Below are 19033 nucleotides of genomic sequence, written 5' to 3'. Positions count from 1 at the left end.
CGTAAATTTTGTACTAGGTATACGTCCTACAGTATACGCGCGAATCAAAAATAATAAATAAAGAGTCTACGTCACGTAGTGTTTAGATATAAATTTCGACATGCCGTGTAAGTATTTCTTTTTTTCTATTTTATTTTAATTCGAGAGATATCGATGTAACATTAGAAAAAGGCAATACGAGAGAATGACCGTGAACAACCTCATGACCTACACAACAATACACGTGATAGCAAACTCATATTCTAACTCTGCTGTATAATATACAGCCATTTAAAACAAGGAGTTACTATTTAAAGTTTAAAACATTACTTACTTAAAAACAAACTCGATTTTAAAGGACTTGTGTAATTCTACAACGCCCTCTAACGGGCTGGTTTATTCATTTTAAAACCCATTAGGGCATCAAATCAAATTAAACGATCACCGAGTCAAAGCCGCGACTTTGGTTAAACGCTGGATGACGTCATTGTTACGTATGTGTCACTTACGTGTGTTTCTTACATGGCACAAATCACCCACAAAGTTATCTACGTGGTAATTCGTAAGCGGGCACGAGGTGCATGGGCGTCGCCAAGGGGGGGCCTGAGGGGCCATGGCCCCCCCCAAATTTTGAGTTTTACAGTAATGTTATTGGTGAAAAAATAAAATAAAGTGTTACACGTGCTAAACCGTGATGTTCAAATGAACATCACGATCCGGTTCCGGATCTTTTTTCAAATTAAAAGAAAAAGAAAAAAAAGAAAACATTTAAGCCTGTTTTTAAATTTCTTACACATGCTAAATGATGAGGTGCCAATCCCTATTATGACGCAAATAATCGCCGTGTGAAATTCTATTATGTCGTAATTAGTTGCCAGGTCAAACAATCGCTATTATGATGGATGAACTCACGTGTGAATACATACTATTTCGTAATAAACAGTCTACCTGCTAGCTAAGAAAAACAAATCTCAAATTTCGTGACAAAAATGGCTGGTGATAGGAAACGAATGGAGTTTCAAATGTAGTTGTAGATCGTTGTGTTTTCATGCGGCGTAATTGTGAAAAATAAATGCCATTCACAGTACGCCTTTCCGTGTTTTTGTGTTGTAATTAGGAGGTTTTTCAAACCCCAAATACAACCGTAAAACATTTGGCCCCCACCAAAATTTTAGGCTGGCTACGCCCTTGACGAGGTGTATGAAACAGAACACCTGTGTTATAACGACTGTCTTTGCCCCGCCATGCGACGATAAAAGATTTATTAAACTGTTTCCAATAAAAGTTATATTATCGATTATTTTAATTCATCGCCATCACACACACATATATATTTGTTTCTGTGTCCTTGCAAACTTTGCTTTTACGAAGACGTGGCAAAGTGGTTTGCCCCTGTATGTAACCCAGAGATAATGGGTTCAAGCCTCGTCGTTGCTACCATTGTGGGCGTATGTGTCCTTGGGCAAAACACTTAACGGCAATTGCTCCAACCCAGTGGTCACTAATGGGTTGTCCAAATTATCAGACATACATAAAAATAATCACCCACCAAGTAACATACATGTTAACTGGCTTGAGGTATATGAACACCCATATTATAACAACTGTTTTCCGGCCACGCGAAGATAAGGTAAGTTGCATTCATTCAACATGCATATGTTGGTACCACAGTGTCTGCAGGCATTCATTGTTCAAACAACGAAACTATCATCACAAATCAAGTTGCGACAACATAAATGTTCAAACTGCACAAACAAAACGGCACCAAACTAATCAATAAATAAATTTTGGAAAAGCAGTGAAATATTTAAACATCATTTAAGAAAGCTTCAATATTGGAAACCTATGTTTTTATGCTTTAATGACAAACGCTCTTAAAAATGATTTCCATGAAAATGAATAATCGTAGCGCGGCTTGCTCAAGTTCGTTGCGGACTTGTGTGCAATGATCTGATTGGTTGGTTTGGTCATGTGATACTTCGAGATTATACGAGAGAAAGTTTCGATGATCGCACGGTTGAACGCACTCGTGTGGATGAGGCAACCAGCCACGTGGCCGCTGTTAATCTCACGAATCTGTGGGTATGATATCATAATAATGATTGTCGCTTATATATAGAAATATATTATAGAGATATGGGGGTTATTTATCTTTCAAATACGATAAGAAATTAATTAATTACCAACAAAACAACAGTCGTCAAAACACATTGTGAGTCAATAAGTGTTTGGTTTCAGTAAAAAATAAACTAAACAATGTGATTGTTCTCCTGTTACACATACTTTGTGGCAGAGATACACAATAATACAAGATAGATGTTGGACATTTAAGTAACAGTAGCAATGTAGCATATATAATAAAATTTAAGTTTATGAAGTATAGTTAACAAAATATTAAGAACAATCCATATATATTAAATTATTTAATGAACAAAGAAAGTGCTAACCTGGCACCCTGGCCACACAACAGCCATTGATGTTAGGTTTGACTTGGGGAAGTAAGCATCCCCCCTAGCTACGACTAACGTTGCCATGGTAGGGTCAACCAGGGGTGAAAAGTTACCAAGATGGGTGACCTGGTCCATGACCCCACGCATGAACTTTACAGTTTCTTGTTGTCGACGGCGCTCTTCGCGCGATTTTTTATCTCTGTCGTCAAGTTCTTGGCTCATAACAGGGAGATTCCCTGCACCGGTGAGTTGTGGTAAAATGAACAAAAAATGTCATGGGACTGGAATGTTAGTGAGAGTTGATAACTTGATATATTACCCAACAAATAACCAACGCTCTATATCCATTATATTTATTATAGCGGGAGTCAGGAAGTTTAGACTTTACGTCGCCACAGAAAATTCCTAAGGTTGCTACACCAGACATACATTAAGTCGCAATTAACTAACTATTCACTTAACTGGAACCACAAGAAGGTTTACATGAAACACAACACCACTCACCCAAAGTATTTCCTCGCTTTAGTTTCCCATCATCACCAGCGAACTCCCTCCCCAAAGTATACGAATCCACCTCGTTGATAAGTTTCATAATCTCACGCTCAAACACAAGGTTCTTGGCGTACTGTAGCTCTAGCACTCTCCATGGTATAGCACGACTAAGCACACCCTCTGTCCACACAACCGACGCAGATGTCCACGACATGCACGGGATGACCGCAAGGGGCTCGGGCCAGTTCGTGGCCGCCAATGACGCCATATGCCCTCCCATAGATATCCCGGTCAAACCAAGTGGTCCGTACCCATTTCTTTTCAACCAATGCAACAAGACTTGGGCTTCAAGTATCAGACAACTCCCCATCACGAATAGATCGTTAACATGAAGTAAACCTGACCTCCACTGGTCTTTTGGCTTTCTTGAGCCATAAAACGGGTTCTCCAACAAAACAGACGTGATACCAGACTCCAACAGTGGTTTCCCCAGCAACTCCCGCCTACGATGGAATCCATGATCACCTGTGCCAGCCATATGTATACACGCAGGTCTAACACCAGAGTTGCCGTCATGAAGTTCCTTTTGCGGCATTACGACTTCGAATCTGGCGGTTTGTGAAACTGTCGGCACAACTTCCGGCAAGATATTCATAGCCGGGGTCACGAAACTGCCTCGCAACACCGTGCATTCTTTATATTCGATCTTTTTATCAATATTAACTTTATAATCGGGCGACACAAGGCCTATGCATGTCTTCCGGTTGGAAATCAGTTTTTGCATCTTCAGCAGCTTTTTCATTTCTTCTGGTTTTCCCCATCCTCGCGTGTAAAACTTGGTTAATATTAATCTTCTGTAAATTAAATCCACTCGACTCATTGACATTATTCGACTTGTAATCCAAACATGTTCAACGAATAAGTTGCCATAACAACCGCCATTTTTGTTCTCATTTCGCGCACCAATAGAAATGAACTTGAACGCAGGGTTTCGACCGTTTGCGCTATTTATTCACCACATTGCATGTCTTTTCTCAATCTAGAAGTTTCGAAAAACCCGCGAGAATCTGAGGTCAAGTATGTAGCGGTTGATTGTGCTCTAGCACAGATTTAATGATATAATAATAGCTAAATTTAACACTAATGCATAAAGATTGAATATAAAGCAACGTTGTATAGCAAAAACAAAAGCATGACAGGAATGGAATGCAGTTTCGCTGCTTTCGTAACATCTACTTTCCCGTCATTCTAATCGTGATAATAAAACAATTACCCAGTTGTGTTTTGCCAGGCGAGGCAATTGCCACATGCCAATGATTTGTTGTTTTATTGTTTTGCTACACGTGTTTTTCGTTATATAAACCTTTCACTTTCCTGTACTCGGGGGCAGTACGGGACTTGCAATACCCTGCTGTTCTCACTTTGTCTCTAAGCTCGATGTCGCACTTTCACCGTACAATAAACTGAGATGTGCCGTACAAATGTCATACATCGGTGTGCAATGTGTTGCGGAGTTGGATAGCGTGTGCGTAGGGGCAGGATGGAACAGCGTCGTCGCGAGGTTGCGGAGCGCGAACCCACAACTTCAACATTAGCCGCCCCCCACAAGTATTTATACACATGTGTGTATTACAAAGTTAGAAGAGAAGTTTATTAATGTACATATTTATGTATTGCCTGATTGGCCAGGTTTATAATCGGGTATTGTTTTGTAATAAAGCTGGTGTTCTAGTATTAATTGTTACGTCATAGATAGTTAAGTTTTTGTTCTGGTTCAAATCCATAACCACTCGGTAATTTTTGAGGGTGTTTTTTTAGATAACATAGGTTAGGGGGTGTTACTGTTTTATTAGCGCCTAAAGCAGGGACTGATTTAGATTCTTCAACTGTATATCGCGGTGCCAAAACGTAAGCACGGTTGAATCGTTTACCTACTTTCTGCATAGGCCACCTCGCCATTCATTCTAGTTATGATAATATTAATAATAATACCTTTTATTTGTCTCTTAGATTACGATAGCGAAGAATTATAAATATAATAAACGAAACGACCGGATATAGCGACAAAACAACAGTTGTTAAAACACACTTACAGTTAAAACATATTTTCATTTATTTAGAAGAAAAAATAAGCGTGGTCGCTACACCTAGCGGACAAACAAGCCATTTATTTTAATTAAGTTAAACTTCTAATACAAACAGAAGTATGTGTAAAGACACGACCCGTACAATAGGTGAGGGAGTCGATTTTAAAGAGAATTGACCCAAAGATTGGGCCCTGATAGAAAAACAAACCCCAAAAGATTATGTACTATCATGACGAATGAACTTGTGAAATACAATTGTTTTGTTTGAACTAAAATCAAACAGTTTGCGACCAAACTAAATGAATGATTCTATTCGCAAAACAGCTGTACGAATTGTGGGCAACTGGCTACAGATAATATGACTATCAAGGACGAAGAGAACCATCTACAAATACGGTTGGCGCCCAAATCTGTATCTTTATCTTGTAACCATAGCGGTGGACTTGGTGCAACGTTGGGCATATCTCGCATAGGTCTTCGATCGCCGTGAACAAACAAAAGTACTTTTTCACGAAATGTCCTTATTTTGGGGTCATTTTTATCCTTCCTTTCCCTTGCACGTCGCTCATAGCTTTGTATAATTTTTCTGTTGTACAACAAATAACCAAAATATCTGCAACCGCGTAATGGTTTTTTGACCATAACTCAAAAACCATTCGAGGTATCGGACCAAAAGTTAGTTTGGTAAACTCGTATGGTCATTTGGCATCTGTTGGACGTGGCCGCGTAGCGTTTCTGGTTGAAATAACCAAAATATTTGCAACCTGTAATTTTATTAATTATACCTCTTTTTGTGTGCGTGGTTGGCAACCCAGACAATGTATCATCACAGGGCAGGTCCCGCATAAGTTTAATTAATTGGTGGCACATAGAAGGTTCCGGTACAGATGCTGGTATAAGTAGGTTACCTTTAAACATTTATCTTGTTTTTTTCTGTTTAGTATATCCATGCCCAGCCCACCAGACTAATAACTTAATTAACAGGTTTAACTGGTTTTTACTTTTACGGCTCTTTACTTTCTTATGCATTTTTTTCGTTTCGCTCGCAAATCAACTTTTAAGCTTTGGTAAAAACTAGATGTTTACATTGTTCTATGTTACGTCACAAACCAATCGCGTCGCTCCTAATATGGAAACCTCTTCGGTGCCGCGAACGCTCCAACCCCCACGGGAGTTTCTATATTAAGTAGGTCGGCGCAGCTGTTGGAGTGGGCCTATGTCATTGTAGGGGGGACCATCCAGCTGTAAGAGGGGAAGATTAAATATGCCTTGATATGAAACTATCAGTGTAGAAACGTTAGTTCTACTGCAAGCAACGATTACAACACGAGGTAGGTTCGTATGGTTGTGTGTATGAGTGGTGCTGGGATGATCTAACTTAAATTTCAGATAGAATGCAACTTTTTTAATTAAACTTAAATGCTGTGTTTTTTAAACGTTTGGTATATGTTTGTAACAGTAACGCCTTTTACACGAAGTTTTGGCGGCATTAAGTGTGTTATAACGGCTGTAGTTTTACCGCTAGTGCTTTCTTTTCGTTGATCGAATATTTAAACATTGGTATTATTATTTATTAGTAGAAAAACCTCGTACAAATACGATGCAGCGCGCGACGTTTTTCAAATGTTAAAAAGTTATTTTTAACCATTTATCCAACTAACATATTCGTTTATTCAATCGTCATTGTTTAGAACAATGCCCGCCCGACGACCGCCACCTGGTGTTGACATCAACTTGGACGATAAAGACGTCCAAAGTGCGGCTTGCATGATCCAGAAATCATTTAGGGGACATCGGGTTCGAAAGAAGCTTTCCGAGGATGGACCGCCCAAGTAAGCTTATACATATCAGTTGTAATGTCAACTTATACATATCGGTTGTAATGTTAGTTTATACATAAAAATAATCACAAAATAAATAAATCTTTTAGGTTACAATGTTACATATCTATTATATATGGGTGAGATCCTGGCACGCCATGAGACGTGGAATTTGGGCCAGATTTAGTCCATTACCCAAACACCCAGAGTGCTACAACCAATTAGTTTAAGCAATATCCAATGTCCACCCGGCGCTGTGGCAAAGTAGTTAGTGCGCCTTTAACCCATGGGCTGCTACCATTGTGGGCATATATATTTCCCTGGCCAAGACACTTAACAGCAGTTGCTCCAACCCAGTGGTCACTAATGGGTTCTTCAAATTATCAGCCATACATAAAAAAATCCCCTCCAAGTAATCACCCACTAACCCATCAGCATCAACCCCGGTATTCTTCAGTTACAGCTCCAATACGTTCTTTATATTGTCCTCAAAAAAACATATATTTTAGATTTCTTGATGAACTTTGTGATATTTCTATGGTAGAGGGAAGCGCTGCAAGAATCGACGGTCGGCTTGGGGGATTTCCCGATCCAACAGTGACGTAAGCACGACTGTTGGCGACGTAGTGTAAGGGTCACGTGTGTACAGTGTGACGTCATACACATTTGCATATTGGTATAGAATCATCACTTGATTATAATGCATCAGATATCTGCACACTATGTTTCATACACACATATACATACACATACACACACACACATATATATACATATATATATATATATATATAATATACACACGCCCCATATGTAACACAACATTACCCCGCAGTTGGTACAAGGACGGGCAAGAGATCAAGGAAGGGCCAAAGTACAACATCATATTCGAGGAACCCGATATTTGTGCACTGGTTATCAGGAACACGGAAGCTGATGACGTAGGCACCTATACTTGCAAAGCGTTCAACAACTTTGGGGAAGCCTTCGATTCAGCAAAGGTCAACATAAATGGTATGTATCGTGTTGTGACGTCATATTCTCATGACGTAATAATCCAATGACATTAAAACCTGATGACGTCATAATATCATAACGTAATAAGACGTAATAACCCGATGACGTAATAACCTGATGACGTAATCACAGTACCAGCTAAGATCGAGAAGGGGCCACCGAACCAATCATGCAAGAATGGGAGTTGTATAACATTGAAAGCTACGATCAGTGGAAACCCCGAACCCATGGTAAGTTCTCATGCTCGCTGTCGAGCTCTTAATGTAACGAATGTGACGTATAACTAGTGTAGCGTATTACCATATGACGTTTCATTATGACGTTTTAATATGACGTTTTATTATGACGCATTACTATGACGTAGGTTGGTTGGGCAAAGGACGGCGAAGACATCGATGAAGACGATCGTATTTTCTACGACATCGATAACGACACCACAGTGCTAACTATTAAGAACTGCACGAAGAAGGATGCTGGCAAGTATGAGGTCTATGTGGAGAATGACCTAGGATTCGACCACTCTTTCTCGCGTATTGAAGTCAAATAAATTACGGTTGAATAAATATATTGGTGACTATGCTCCTTTGGTTGCCGTTTTAATTGGTATAGTGAGGTGGGGAAAGATGGGACAACTTTTCATTCTATTTTCTCGTAACATTTGGTAGTAAACAAATAATATTTACAGAATATAAAAAAAAGTATCTTCAAGACTTACATAGACCGTTGTTAATTGTTTAAAACACGACCAGGATATTTGAATATTATGCGCTATATTTGTCCAATCCTACCCCACACTATACTGCATTATCTTATGTTAAAGTAACTACTAAGAAACAATATGAATATTGTTGGAAAATGAAGCTTTAGATATGAGATAAAATCAATTGTTTAATCACATTACGCTTGTGACGTAACAACAACGATTGTAAAGCAATCTGAAAACAATTGTTTAAAACGAGCAGTTGAAGCAAGGGTTGTAAATAAATAAAAGTTTACAAAAAATCGGGAACATTTTGGTGAGTGCTGCCAGGCGATTTTCTTGTTTCAGTGTTGCCAGCTGAAAAATGGCCGCCGTGTTGTCAACGGTAACAAAAATAGAAATAGAATAAAGAGTCGGTAGAGGGAGTAGTCACTCTGACGAGAAACATTGTCGATAATCCGCAGCGCCCCGATGCGGTCACAATTCAGATTTCGCCACTCCCGGCAGGTGGCGGTAGTGAAACGTGTATTTATCAGGCATGCCCGATATATTTCACCCCAAGGGCGTATGACGTCAACCAATGACGTCAATGATCACGTAGCAGCAGATGATGACGTCAGTTACATATGGCAATATCCTCAGTATACGTACAGTTGTCGCAGTTAATGAAACAACACCAGTGAAACCGGCAGTTACATTTCTCCGTCCTGGTTTCGGTGTAGGTTCTATAACCACGCCCACAACACAAGTTCACACACGAGTCCTGTTGCTTTCTACCGCCCGTAGCGTTGCAATATCGACCACTTGTTCCCAGTATATTTATAGACGGATCTGCCCTGCAATAATCAGGCGATGTCTCGAAGAACAGAAGATCTCCGGCCGCGTAGCTTGGCTTCTCGTGCACCAACCTCAAAGAGTTGTCCCTCACTGTGTTCAACCTGGGGATAAACAAGGTGTTAAACGCGAATCGGTCTGTTATGGGGGTATATGTTCTTGGGAAACTCAGTTAACGGCAAATGCCTTAACTCAATGGTCAATGGGTTGTTCCATTTATCAGTCATGAATAAATCAACCACCCACAGTTGTGGTTACTCGTAAGCTGGTACGAAGTGTACGGAACAGAACGCCCGTATTATAACGACTGTCGTGCTAATATTCATCAATTAAAACTAATTAGTCAGCATAGTGACATCATCAACCGAATAATTTATCGCATCATCACGTGGTTTGCAATCAACCAATCCGATCACGTTCTAGCAACACGTGACTTCCGGAACAATAAATCTAGAATTCCATCTCGATCGTGCACACTGATTACTATGACGTCACAAACGCCGAGAGCGATCGTCACAATACCGCAAGAAACAATCCCCAACCACTTGCGGGATTTTGAGTTGTATGAAACACAACACCAACGTTATAATTCCCGTAGTTACCCCGCCACTAAAAATGGCCCAACCCAGTGGTTACTAATGGATTATTATAAAAAACAATCGCCATTAAAATTACACACGTGGTAACTTTTCACCGGCCACGAGGTGTATTAAACAGAACAACCGTGTTATAACTCCTATAGACTTGCCCTGGCACGCGAGTATAAACACCCATACATATTGAACCCACAACAAGGTATACCCCTACCTATTAAGCGGTCCCACAACCACCGCTTCATCATACTTCTTCTTCAAGATCTTCCCAACCATTCTAAAATCAGGAGTTTCGTCCCAACATATCTTCTGATCACATGACCCGGATTTCCCGAAGCATTTACATTGTCGTCGCATTCTCCCGGCTACTGTCTGTGACGTAATAATGATTCATTGTTACGTTTATTCCATTTTTGTCATGATTTTTTTAAACGGTTTTCTTTCTTCTTACGGTTGTTTTTACATTTTACTCATAGCCTGTTTTAATAACAATTATCGCAGTTACACCCCGCATTACAGAACGTGTACATTTGATATAAACCAATTCGTATCTAACATTGTGTTAAACTACGAAAGTATCCAAGAACGTCAATGCACCGAATAGTACAATTGCATATATTACATAAAAATTCGCATATAAGATATCTATGTATAATACAATACAAATCTACAAAGCTTTCGATTTCGATTATAAAGCTGTAAGCTATTTACAATGCATCGAGTTACTAATGCGTAAATAGATCCTCCGTCACGCTATATTCATCCGCTAGTAAGATGAAAGAGTGAATGTTATTTATTTATGCCTCTACGACCACTGGGTTGGCGCAATTGCCGTTTTGCACAAGGAAACATACGCCGACAATAACAGCAGCGTCAAGTCTTGAACCCATTACCTCTGGGTTAAAAGTTCTTTCCTTACTACCACTTCTCACCACTATAATACATGTAACAAAAACTTACCAGTCGGCCAGCTCTGTTGTTGTGAAGTCTCGCCGTCGCCATAAAGTCGTGAGCTGTTTCCCGCGAATCGAGAAACTGGGTTGAAAACTGTAGACCGAAGTTAATATCATGGCTGCACCCGCTGTGGTGGAAGATCTCTAGCGATTCCTCCATTGATGATGGTCCTCTGCGCGCTTCCTTTACGAATATCGTTATATAGGGGCGTTGGTTTTATAAAATTCCATGAGTTATAACAATATAACGTGTTAAGTGTAAACAGGTTTGTATATTTTATAAGAATAATTTATTTTTAGATTTGGAAAACCCAGGTGATGTTGCGGCAACCAATTTAAATTCTCAGTAAAGGCTTGCCTACCCTGTACTGTACAAATTGTCGCCATCGTTGTTATATTACAAGTCGTATAGCGTATAAAAAATATTATCCCGGTTAACTAACGCTTCATGCCAAAGGATTCGACATGAAATTTACGTTATGCCTGGTAGCAAGAACAGCAAAGTATGTTTAGGTAATTCTACCGTTCACTTATAAGTTATACAACAGAGGGCCTGTGGTTCTTGATTGGTTGTATTCCAATATAAAGTATAAACCAGTGGTTATATTGGGGGTAATGGGCCAAATCTGGTCCAAGTTCCCAGTTTTTAATAAGACGCTCACCCATATAGAATAAAGCAAAATATGAAATATTGCGCCGGAACTTTCCTTGCTTGGGATCGGTTGGTATATTGAGTTATTTCTGTTATTTCTTCACGGTGTTTACAAACAAAGGCACTCACCGCGTACTTGCGTCGTTCGCTTGCCGTAAGATGAGACTTCTTCGGTCGCTGGCAAGGACAAGCGTCAATCTTGCCCAAGCTGCACGCTAGCGCCACCTGGTGAGTTACTCCAGCAGATGCGATTGCGTAAGAGAAAGCTGTTTCCTTGTAACCTGTTGTGGTGGATATTTTAGTAACCGATTGTTGTATAGAGGATATTGGGTTCAAGGCTCGATGCTACCACTATTGTGGAGAGGTTTGTGCATTGGGAAGACACTTAACGGCAATTGTTCTAACAGTGGTCACTGATGGGTTATTTACGTTGTAAGCCGTTTAGAAAAATAATCACCCACAAAGTTACATACGTGGTAACTCGTAAGCGGACACGAGGTGAATGAAACAGAACACACGTGTTATAACGACTGTTGTTGCCTCGCCATGCGGGGATAAATAAATTACAACCACACATATTATACCTGTGCGTAGGAATGAGCTGGTATGAGGTATTTTATTCTTAGTTTCCAACGAACTACAATTCCATCGATTGTTCTTGAACTGACGTTTACATTCATGTATAGCAAGCTGCATACCCTGTAATATACGTCATGTTACTATGGCATCAAACCGTTACCACCGCCCGCATGGTGGTGATAAAGGCATGCGCGGCACTGCAGCGGATAACATTTTATAAACATCCTTCAAGCGCAACTGAAACTGTGACGTAAATAATGTTTAAAAATTGAAAATAAAAATTGAAAAATAAAAATGTTGCAAAACTGTAAGATTCGAATAGCTTAGTCTATATATGCATAAGCAATATACCGCATAGCCATAGACAATAGTTGTTTTCAAACTTATACGACCTTTGTTATTGTGATTGAATTGATAACAAGTCGCGCGTGTATTTTAAAACAACTATATTTGTTTATTTTTAAACTTTGCCGCCAAAAACCTCCTGCAAGGCATGATTGTTGCATAATAAACAAAATCAACTGTTTCGAAACAGACGGCATTATGACGTAAACCTCACCTGAATGGCCGATGCTACTGCATGCGGATCCCTTGCACATACAAGTGACTGACGAATGGTAAGACCTGGCACGTTGCCACAAACTGTATTACTGTTAATTACCGGTTCTCTGGGTGTTGGAATGCGGTATGGAAACAAATCTTGATAGCCGAAACATCTGGAATAACAGGTTTAATTTAAGATAACTATTTATTGGTATTTTTAATAATTAATTAGGAACTCTACACAACCAATTATATTATAAGTAATATGTGTATGTATAGCTTCGAATACGATAGCGGAGATCAAAACAAGTAAACAACGAAGAAAGGGGTATTTTACGGCAAAACGGCAATCGTTAAAAACACGTTATTGCCAAAATGTGCGTATACCTTTACATTTAAAAGCTCAACCTCTATACATAAGGTACATTTCGAATAATTAGTACAAACACTAATTATAAGTTTATCGTTTCGTAATGAGCAACACGATATAATTCGTTAGTTATATCATTAAACATGTGTGTTGCCCAAAGTTCCCCTTGAGTCTTTAATGTGGTGAAACCAGTGATGCGTGACTTATGAATGACTGGGGGCTATTCTAGAGTTGATACCATAATGATGAAACAGTTACGATGTGTGGTGTTATTCAAACCAAGGTAAAATCCTAAGTACGATGATCTGGTAAACCGATTAAAACCTCCCAGTTCTAACTTAATGATCTTAGCAATTATTTTAAGTCGCCATGTTAAACTACATGCTCAATATAAACATGGATGATTAAGATTTTACCTTCGGGTCAAATCTAACCGGCCGCGACAACAACAACTAAGCTAATGAAACGCATAATTTATCATTGCAGCCACATATAAATACACCTCACAATGCTAAAAGGTGTTATAAGGAGTTGACACCTTTATATTCTAACACCGTATTTCTAAGAAAAATAATCATATAGTATTAAACACTGTGGACGCTTATAACCACAATCACCCCGTATATATACAAAGTGTAAGCTACCTAACCCCCCATTTTTTTACTTTGAATCTTTTAAAAAAATAATATTTTTATAAGAAGTTCATTTATCCACTTTATTTTAATTTATTTAAAATATTTTTTTTTGCAAGTTTTAATAACTACATAAACACGTTTGACTTCTTGCAAAACACAACGAGTTTAATTTTGTCCAGTTTTAAGTTGAATCATATTTGCAATTGATTAACGTTATATGATATCATAAGTAGCCTTACTACAGATCCCAAATTTTAGCTTCCAAAGTTTAATCAGATTATACAAAGTATGACACAGAGTTTAACCTTTTGATCGAAACCACAATATTAAATGTTACACATAACACCCACGTTGCTTCAGTTTCAATGTTTAAAGTTAAGAGAATAGCCTGGATTGGTGGGTAATGGGCCAACTCTGGTCTGAATCCCAGGTCCCATGGCATGCCTCATTGTAGGACCTTACCCATATAGAATAGAATGTGCATATACAATGTTAGGGTAATGGGCCAACTCTGTTCTAAATCTCAGGTCCCATGGCATGCCTCACTGTAGGACCTCACCCATATAGAATGTGCATATACAATGTTGGGGTAATAATGGACCAAACTCTCAAATTTCGAGTCGCCTAGCATGCATTATCCTACAGAATAGGGGAATACCCACTACCGACACTTACCCCTGAACGGTGGCTGTTATCACAATGGTCAATATGACGTCATACATCCTTATATATTGTGTCACAATCACTAACTCTGTAGAGTAAAATATGGTTTGTGACGTCACAATAAAGCATTATTAATTATATGATGCCATATATTACGTAATAACAAAGTTACAAAATGGCCCCTAATGACGTCACGCATTGAAATTTCATTCCGCGATAACATTGTGACGTCATTATACGTCGTTGGTGGGCCGAAATGGAATCGAAAATTAAATCTGAAATATTTTCAGTTTTCGTTTGATCCATGAATTCCATATTTAAAATGCAATTGTGACGTCACACAGCTTATTTGTTATATAAACGTCGATCAAGTCAAGCAGGTTGAAGTTATTTTAACGAGGAATCGTAAACTTTACAACTCAACCACTTTATAGAATGTAATCAGTAAACACCTTCGTGTTGAAGCATTCCCATTGGCTGACAGTTATCACGTGAATCAATCACTTTGTTACGTCATAATTTAAAACCCATGAATAAAAGTTTAATTTTGATTTTGTAACACTCGCGAAACGTATTTTTAATAAACTCGATTTCATAGCTCATAAAGACTCACTGTTACGTAACAATAGCCACATAATCTCCCTTTATTGGTAATCATTCAACATTGGAGTAACCTGACTGGGAACTGAACCAGAAACCTTCTAACTTCATCTTATTGTTTATATTCTCACATATATCATTGTGACGTAACCATCCACTACTTGCAGCACTGTGATGTAATAAAGACCTTCCTTCGCGAGAATCTCGGTTATTTATCTTCTAGAACTATTTCCATTGTTTGCTGTTAGAAATGGTTGTGAGCAAACAATAGCCATTGTAAGAATAACGAAGAGCAAATACTACGTCACCGATTTATTGCGTCATAAATCTAATAGTATAAGACTGATTGTTCCGTCATAATGGCGTTTAACAATTCTTAATCAAACACTAGGATAAACGACAAACAGTGTACCGGTTCGTGGGATAAACGACAAACAGTGTACCGGTTTGTGGGATAAACGACAAACAGTGTACCGGTTTGTGGGATAAACGACAAACAGTGTACCGGTTCGTGGGATAAACGACAAACAGTGTACCGGTTTGTGGGATAAACGACAAACAGTGTACCGGTTAGTGAGATAAACAACAAACAGTGTACCGGTTCGTGGGATAAACGACAAACAGTGTACCGGTTTGTGGGATAAACGACAAACAGTGTACCGCTTCGTGGGATAAACGACAAACAGTGTACCGGTTCGTGGGATAAACGACAAACAGTGTACCGGTTTGTGGGATAAACGACAAACAGTGTACCGGTTTGTGGGATAAACGACAAACAGTGTACCGGTTCGTGGGATAAACGACAAACAGTGTACCGGTTTGTGGGATAAACGACAAACAGTGTACCGGTTAGTGAGATAAACAACAAACAGTGTACCGGTTCGTGGGATAAACGACAAACAGTGTACCGGTTAGTGAGATAAACAACAAACAGTGTACCGGTTCGTGGGATAAACGACAAACAGTGTACCGGTTCGTGGGATAAACGACAAACAGTGTACCGGTTTGTGGGATAAACGACAAACAGTGTACCGCTTCGTGATATAATTAAACACTCATACTCAAATTAGGTCCTTCAATTGTTTTATAACAATACAATTATCTTCTAGAATTTCCGATTTCTCCGAAACTACGTTTAGTTCGACACGCGACTGACACTTCATGAACAATAGGCCTCGCATTATGGCGTTATAATTATGCTTAATTGCCGCGTAATTCGCGAAAATATTCAAATTTTGTTCAAGTCGTCCTAAATTAGGGAAACCCCCTCAAGTAGATCGAGATTCAGAAACATAAATATCTTATTAATTAAAACAACGAAATACAAATTGGTACAAGTCAAGATAAAAACTTGAAATGTAAAACCGCACACAGGGTAATTAAAACAAAAAAGGTATTTAATTAATTCAGGGTCAACCAGAGGTCATGGAAGCTACGCCTCCTTCTCAGCATGTCTCGGCAGCGAGCATGAGGTACATACCTAAAACGGGGAATACCCTGTATAACGTAGCAATGATATCTTAATAAAATATCATGACGTCACAATTCAATATTAAAGTGTCACGTGACGAAATATTATGACGTCACAAAGTGCGTGACAATGGATCGCGTTCCTCGCGCTTCGTCATGCTTCGATTGTGACGTAACAATAATCATCGCGAAATATTCATTCTAGAAACTCAAGTTGTGGAATTTTGATTAAAGATCATCTCGACTTGATTGTTTCGTAACACACTGCATTATAACGTCATATTAGAATGCGACAAATATTTTATCGCGATGGTGACGTCACTGGTACACCTGTAGCGCAAAACAATTGAGTTCTGGAACAAAATTTCTATAATCAACCACATTATGACGTACAATGACCGCAACAAACATGGTTATGACATCATAGTAATTATAAGTTGTCCCTGATCTGTTGTAAGTTTAACATCTGTATAATGTGATGAATATCCTTAAACTTTCACTTCTCTTCGTTGTTTTAATAATAGATCCTTCGTATTCGAACAGATACCAACTAATGTTGCGATAATGTTAAAGTTAACATCGCACGATAAACGAAGCTGCATCTTTTATCGCGGTGGTGTTCTCTATGACGTCATTAATTAACTTGTCAACATTAATCAACCGGACAATAAACATATTATGACGTATTTATAACTTGAAATAATTTCAGAATCTTTTTTCGCGTCAATCGCCAAAAATCCACATGTTTAATAACAATCGTTATTATGACGTGTGGATGGAAGCGATTATAAGCTTTGTAAAAATATCAAATTCCAAAAAACTTACAATTGTTACGTCACAAGCACGAACAGACACATCGAGCCCTTTAATAATGACGTCACAATAGTATCACACAATGACGATTATTACAAAAGAGATTCAACGCCCGCGATATAACGATCGCCACGCGAGGATAAATAAGTTACATTCATTCATTCAAACTTTATTACAGCTTGACATAGAGCACGAGGTTCTCATACCCTACCACGCGAAGGTAAACAATCTCCGTTCAATCTTTTAAATATCATCCTTAAATCGCGCTGTACGCTACAGGGCTGTCTAACCTCGACACTGCGTATGCTACCGTCCGTTCGGGTCTATATACTCACGCGCAATTACGCGAAGAAGGCGATCGCGGTGACATCGACGCTAAACGTTCGGGAAATATGTGATAGGTTCCACAACTATATCACGTGACCGTAGAGTGGGGGGGACCGCTACCTGTCAATCATATCTGGGTTGACACCATAGTTGTATTCACTCGCACCGATGTCGTCGGTTGCTGGGGTTTAACCAGAAGTACATGAACTGTTGTGGAAGTCGCAACAATAACGACGAAACGTCGCTTCTAGAACGGAAGTTTTAAGTGTTTATGACGTAAACAAAGCTCAGTGTCACGTGACCCCATTATGACCTCACAATCAATCGCACGTCACAGAAGAGATCGCGAATGGATTGTTAAAACTAACCTGTCATAATGAGGTAATAATAGTCAATGTTATAGACCCACCCATACCCATGTTGTTATGAACCCCCTACCCCCCTTTCCTGCCCCCCCCCATTTTAACCCCCGTTTCCAAAATAATCCGACCGCCCACGACGACGATAAATCTAGAGCGAACCCAGCTATTGTAACCACTGTGACGTAACACAGACCCTCGGTGTAGAAGTGGAATATACAAATTGTCTCATCGCGCAATTAGCGGTCGGCATCGGCGATTAATTGTGACGTAAGAATGGCATTTGTGAAGGAAACAATTAAAATAATCGACACATCGTGATTCTACGCTCGCCACGCTTATGTTGTTACAAACCCTTTAGTGACGTCACAATTGATGTTTATGTTAATGACGTAATAAACACCCATTGTTTACATTGAACCAGACATGTGACGTCACAATAGGAACAATCGAACACATAATTACGTCATAATCATGTTCCACATCAATGCATATCCACGTGACCACTGATTAACAATATAAACAATTATGACGTAATAAACAACTCTTTGTTAAAACTCGTGCTCGCTGTGAAGGTATATTATGACATCATACTGGTTCCGGTATACTTCGAATAAAGCTAATTGTTCGGCACCGCTATTGTTTATAAAGGGTAAAGTGATGTCACAATACTATAGTCAACATCGCGCATAAGGTCCAAACACGAAAACGCGATATATTACCAGCACCGATTATTTACCGAGATGTTTCGTTGTTTATTACGTCACATACGACAACAATGCAAGTTTATCTTTCACAATTCAAATTATGACGTATTACAGAAAATAATAATTTCTAAAAATCATGGAAACAGTGTTTCCAATACAGTGTTGCCGGGTATACACTTTAAAAATAAATTAATTCAAAAATCAATGCATTAAAAAAATCCCCTAAAAAAATCGAAAAAGTTCAATGAAAATAAAACTATTTTCACCCGGGAACACTGCGTCTATATTTAGAATTATTTGACTCCATTGTCGCGGGTGGGCTTCGATTGCCGTTGGTCGCCAAATCTCTCAAACCTGCTAATCATCCGCTCACAGCAATTCGTGCGTAAC

At 39.0% G+C, this 19033-nt stretch overlaps 3 protein-coding genes across 3 annotated transcripts; 1 reads left to right on the top strand and 2 right to left on the bottom strand.

The window, feature by feature from the left end:
* Positions 1-1537: 1537 nt before the first annotated feature.
* On the bottom strand, positions 1538-3950 carry LOC149725610 (cardiolipin-specific deacylase, mitochondrial-like). The gene is made up of 3 exons (XM_089891740.1): positions 2934-3950; positions 2427-2665; positions 1538-2055 (listed from the first exon to the last, which is right to left on the bottom strand). Exons 1-3 carry the CDS (start codon positions 3805-3807, stop codon positions 1831-1833), a joined length of 1338 nt encoding a protein of 445 aa, XP_089747866.1. The 5' UTR covers positions 3808-3950; the 3' UTR covers positions 1538-1830.
* A 2238-nt stretch (positions 3951-6188) lies between these two features.
* Positions 6189-8424, top strand: LOC149725609 (SPEG neighbor protein-like). The gene is made up of 6 exons (XM_089891743.1): positions 6189-6339; positions 6700-6840; positions 7338-7430; positions 7664-7842; positions 7978-8075; positions 8210-8424. The coding sequence occupies exons 2-6, from the start codon at positions 6704-6706 to the stop codon at positions 8390-8392; spliced, it is 690 nt and encodes a 229-aa protein (XP_089747869.1). The 5' UTR covers positions 6189-6339; positions 6700-6703; the 3' UTR covers positions 8393-8424.
* A 291-nt stretch (positions 8425-8715) lies between these two features.
* On the bottom strand, positions 8716-14516 carry LOC149725608 (protein Wnt-10a-like). Its single transcript, XM_089891742.1, has 7 exons — positions 14380-14516; positions 12716-12872; positions 12162-12276; positions 11707-11858; positions 10933-11109; positions 10187-10344; positions 8716-9483 (listed from the first exon to the last, which is right to left on the bottom strand). The coding sequence occupies exons 1-7, from the start codon at positions 14424-14426 to the stop codon at positions 9162-9164; spliced, it is 1128 nt and encodes a 375-aa protein (XP_089747868.1). The 5' UTR covers positions 14427-14516; the 3' UTR covers positions 8716-9161.
* Positions 14517-19033: the final 4517 nt, after the last annotated feature.

The sequence above is a fragment of the Ciona robusta genome, chromosome 13 (genome assembly GCF_009617815.1).
Source record: "Ciona robusta chromosome 13, ASM961781v2".
NCBI classification, from domain to species: Eukaryota; Metazoa; Chordata; class Ascidiacea; order Phlebobranchia; family Cionidae; genus Ciona; species Ciona robusta.
The sequence above is the reverse complement of the archived record's forward strand: the minus strand, read 5'-3'. Positions and strand labels throughout refer to the sequence as shown.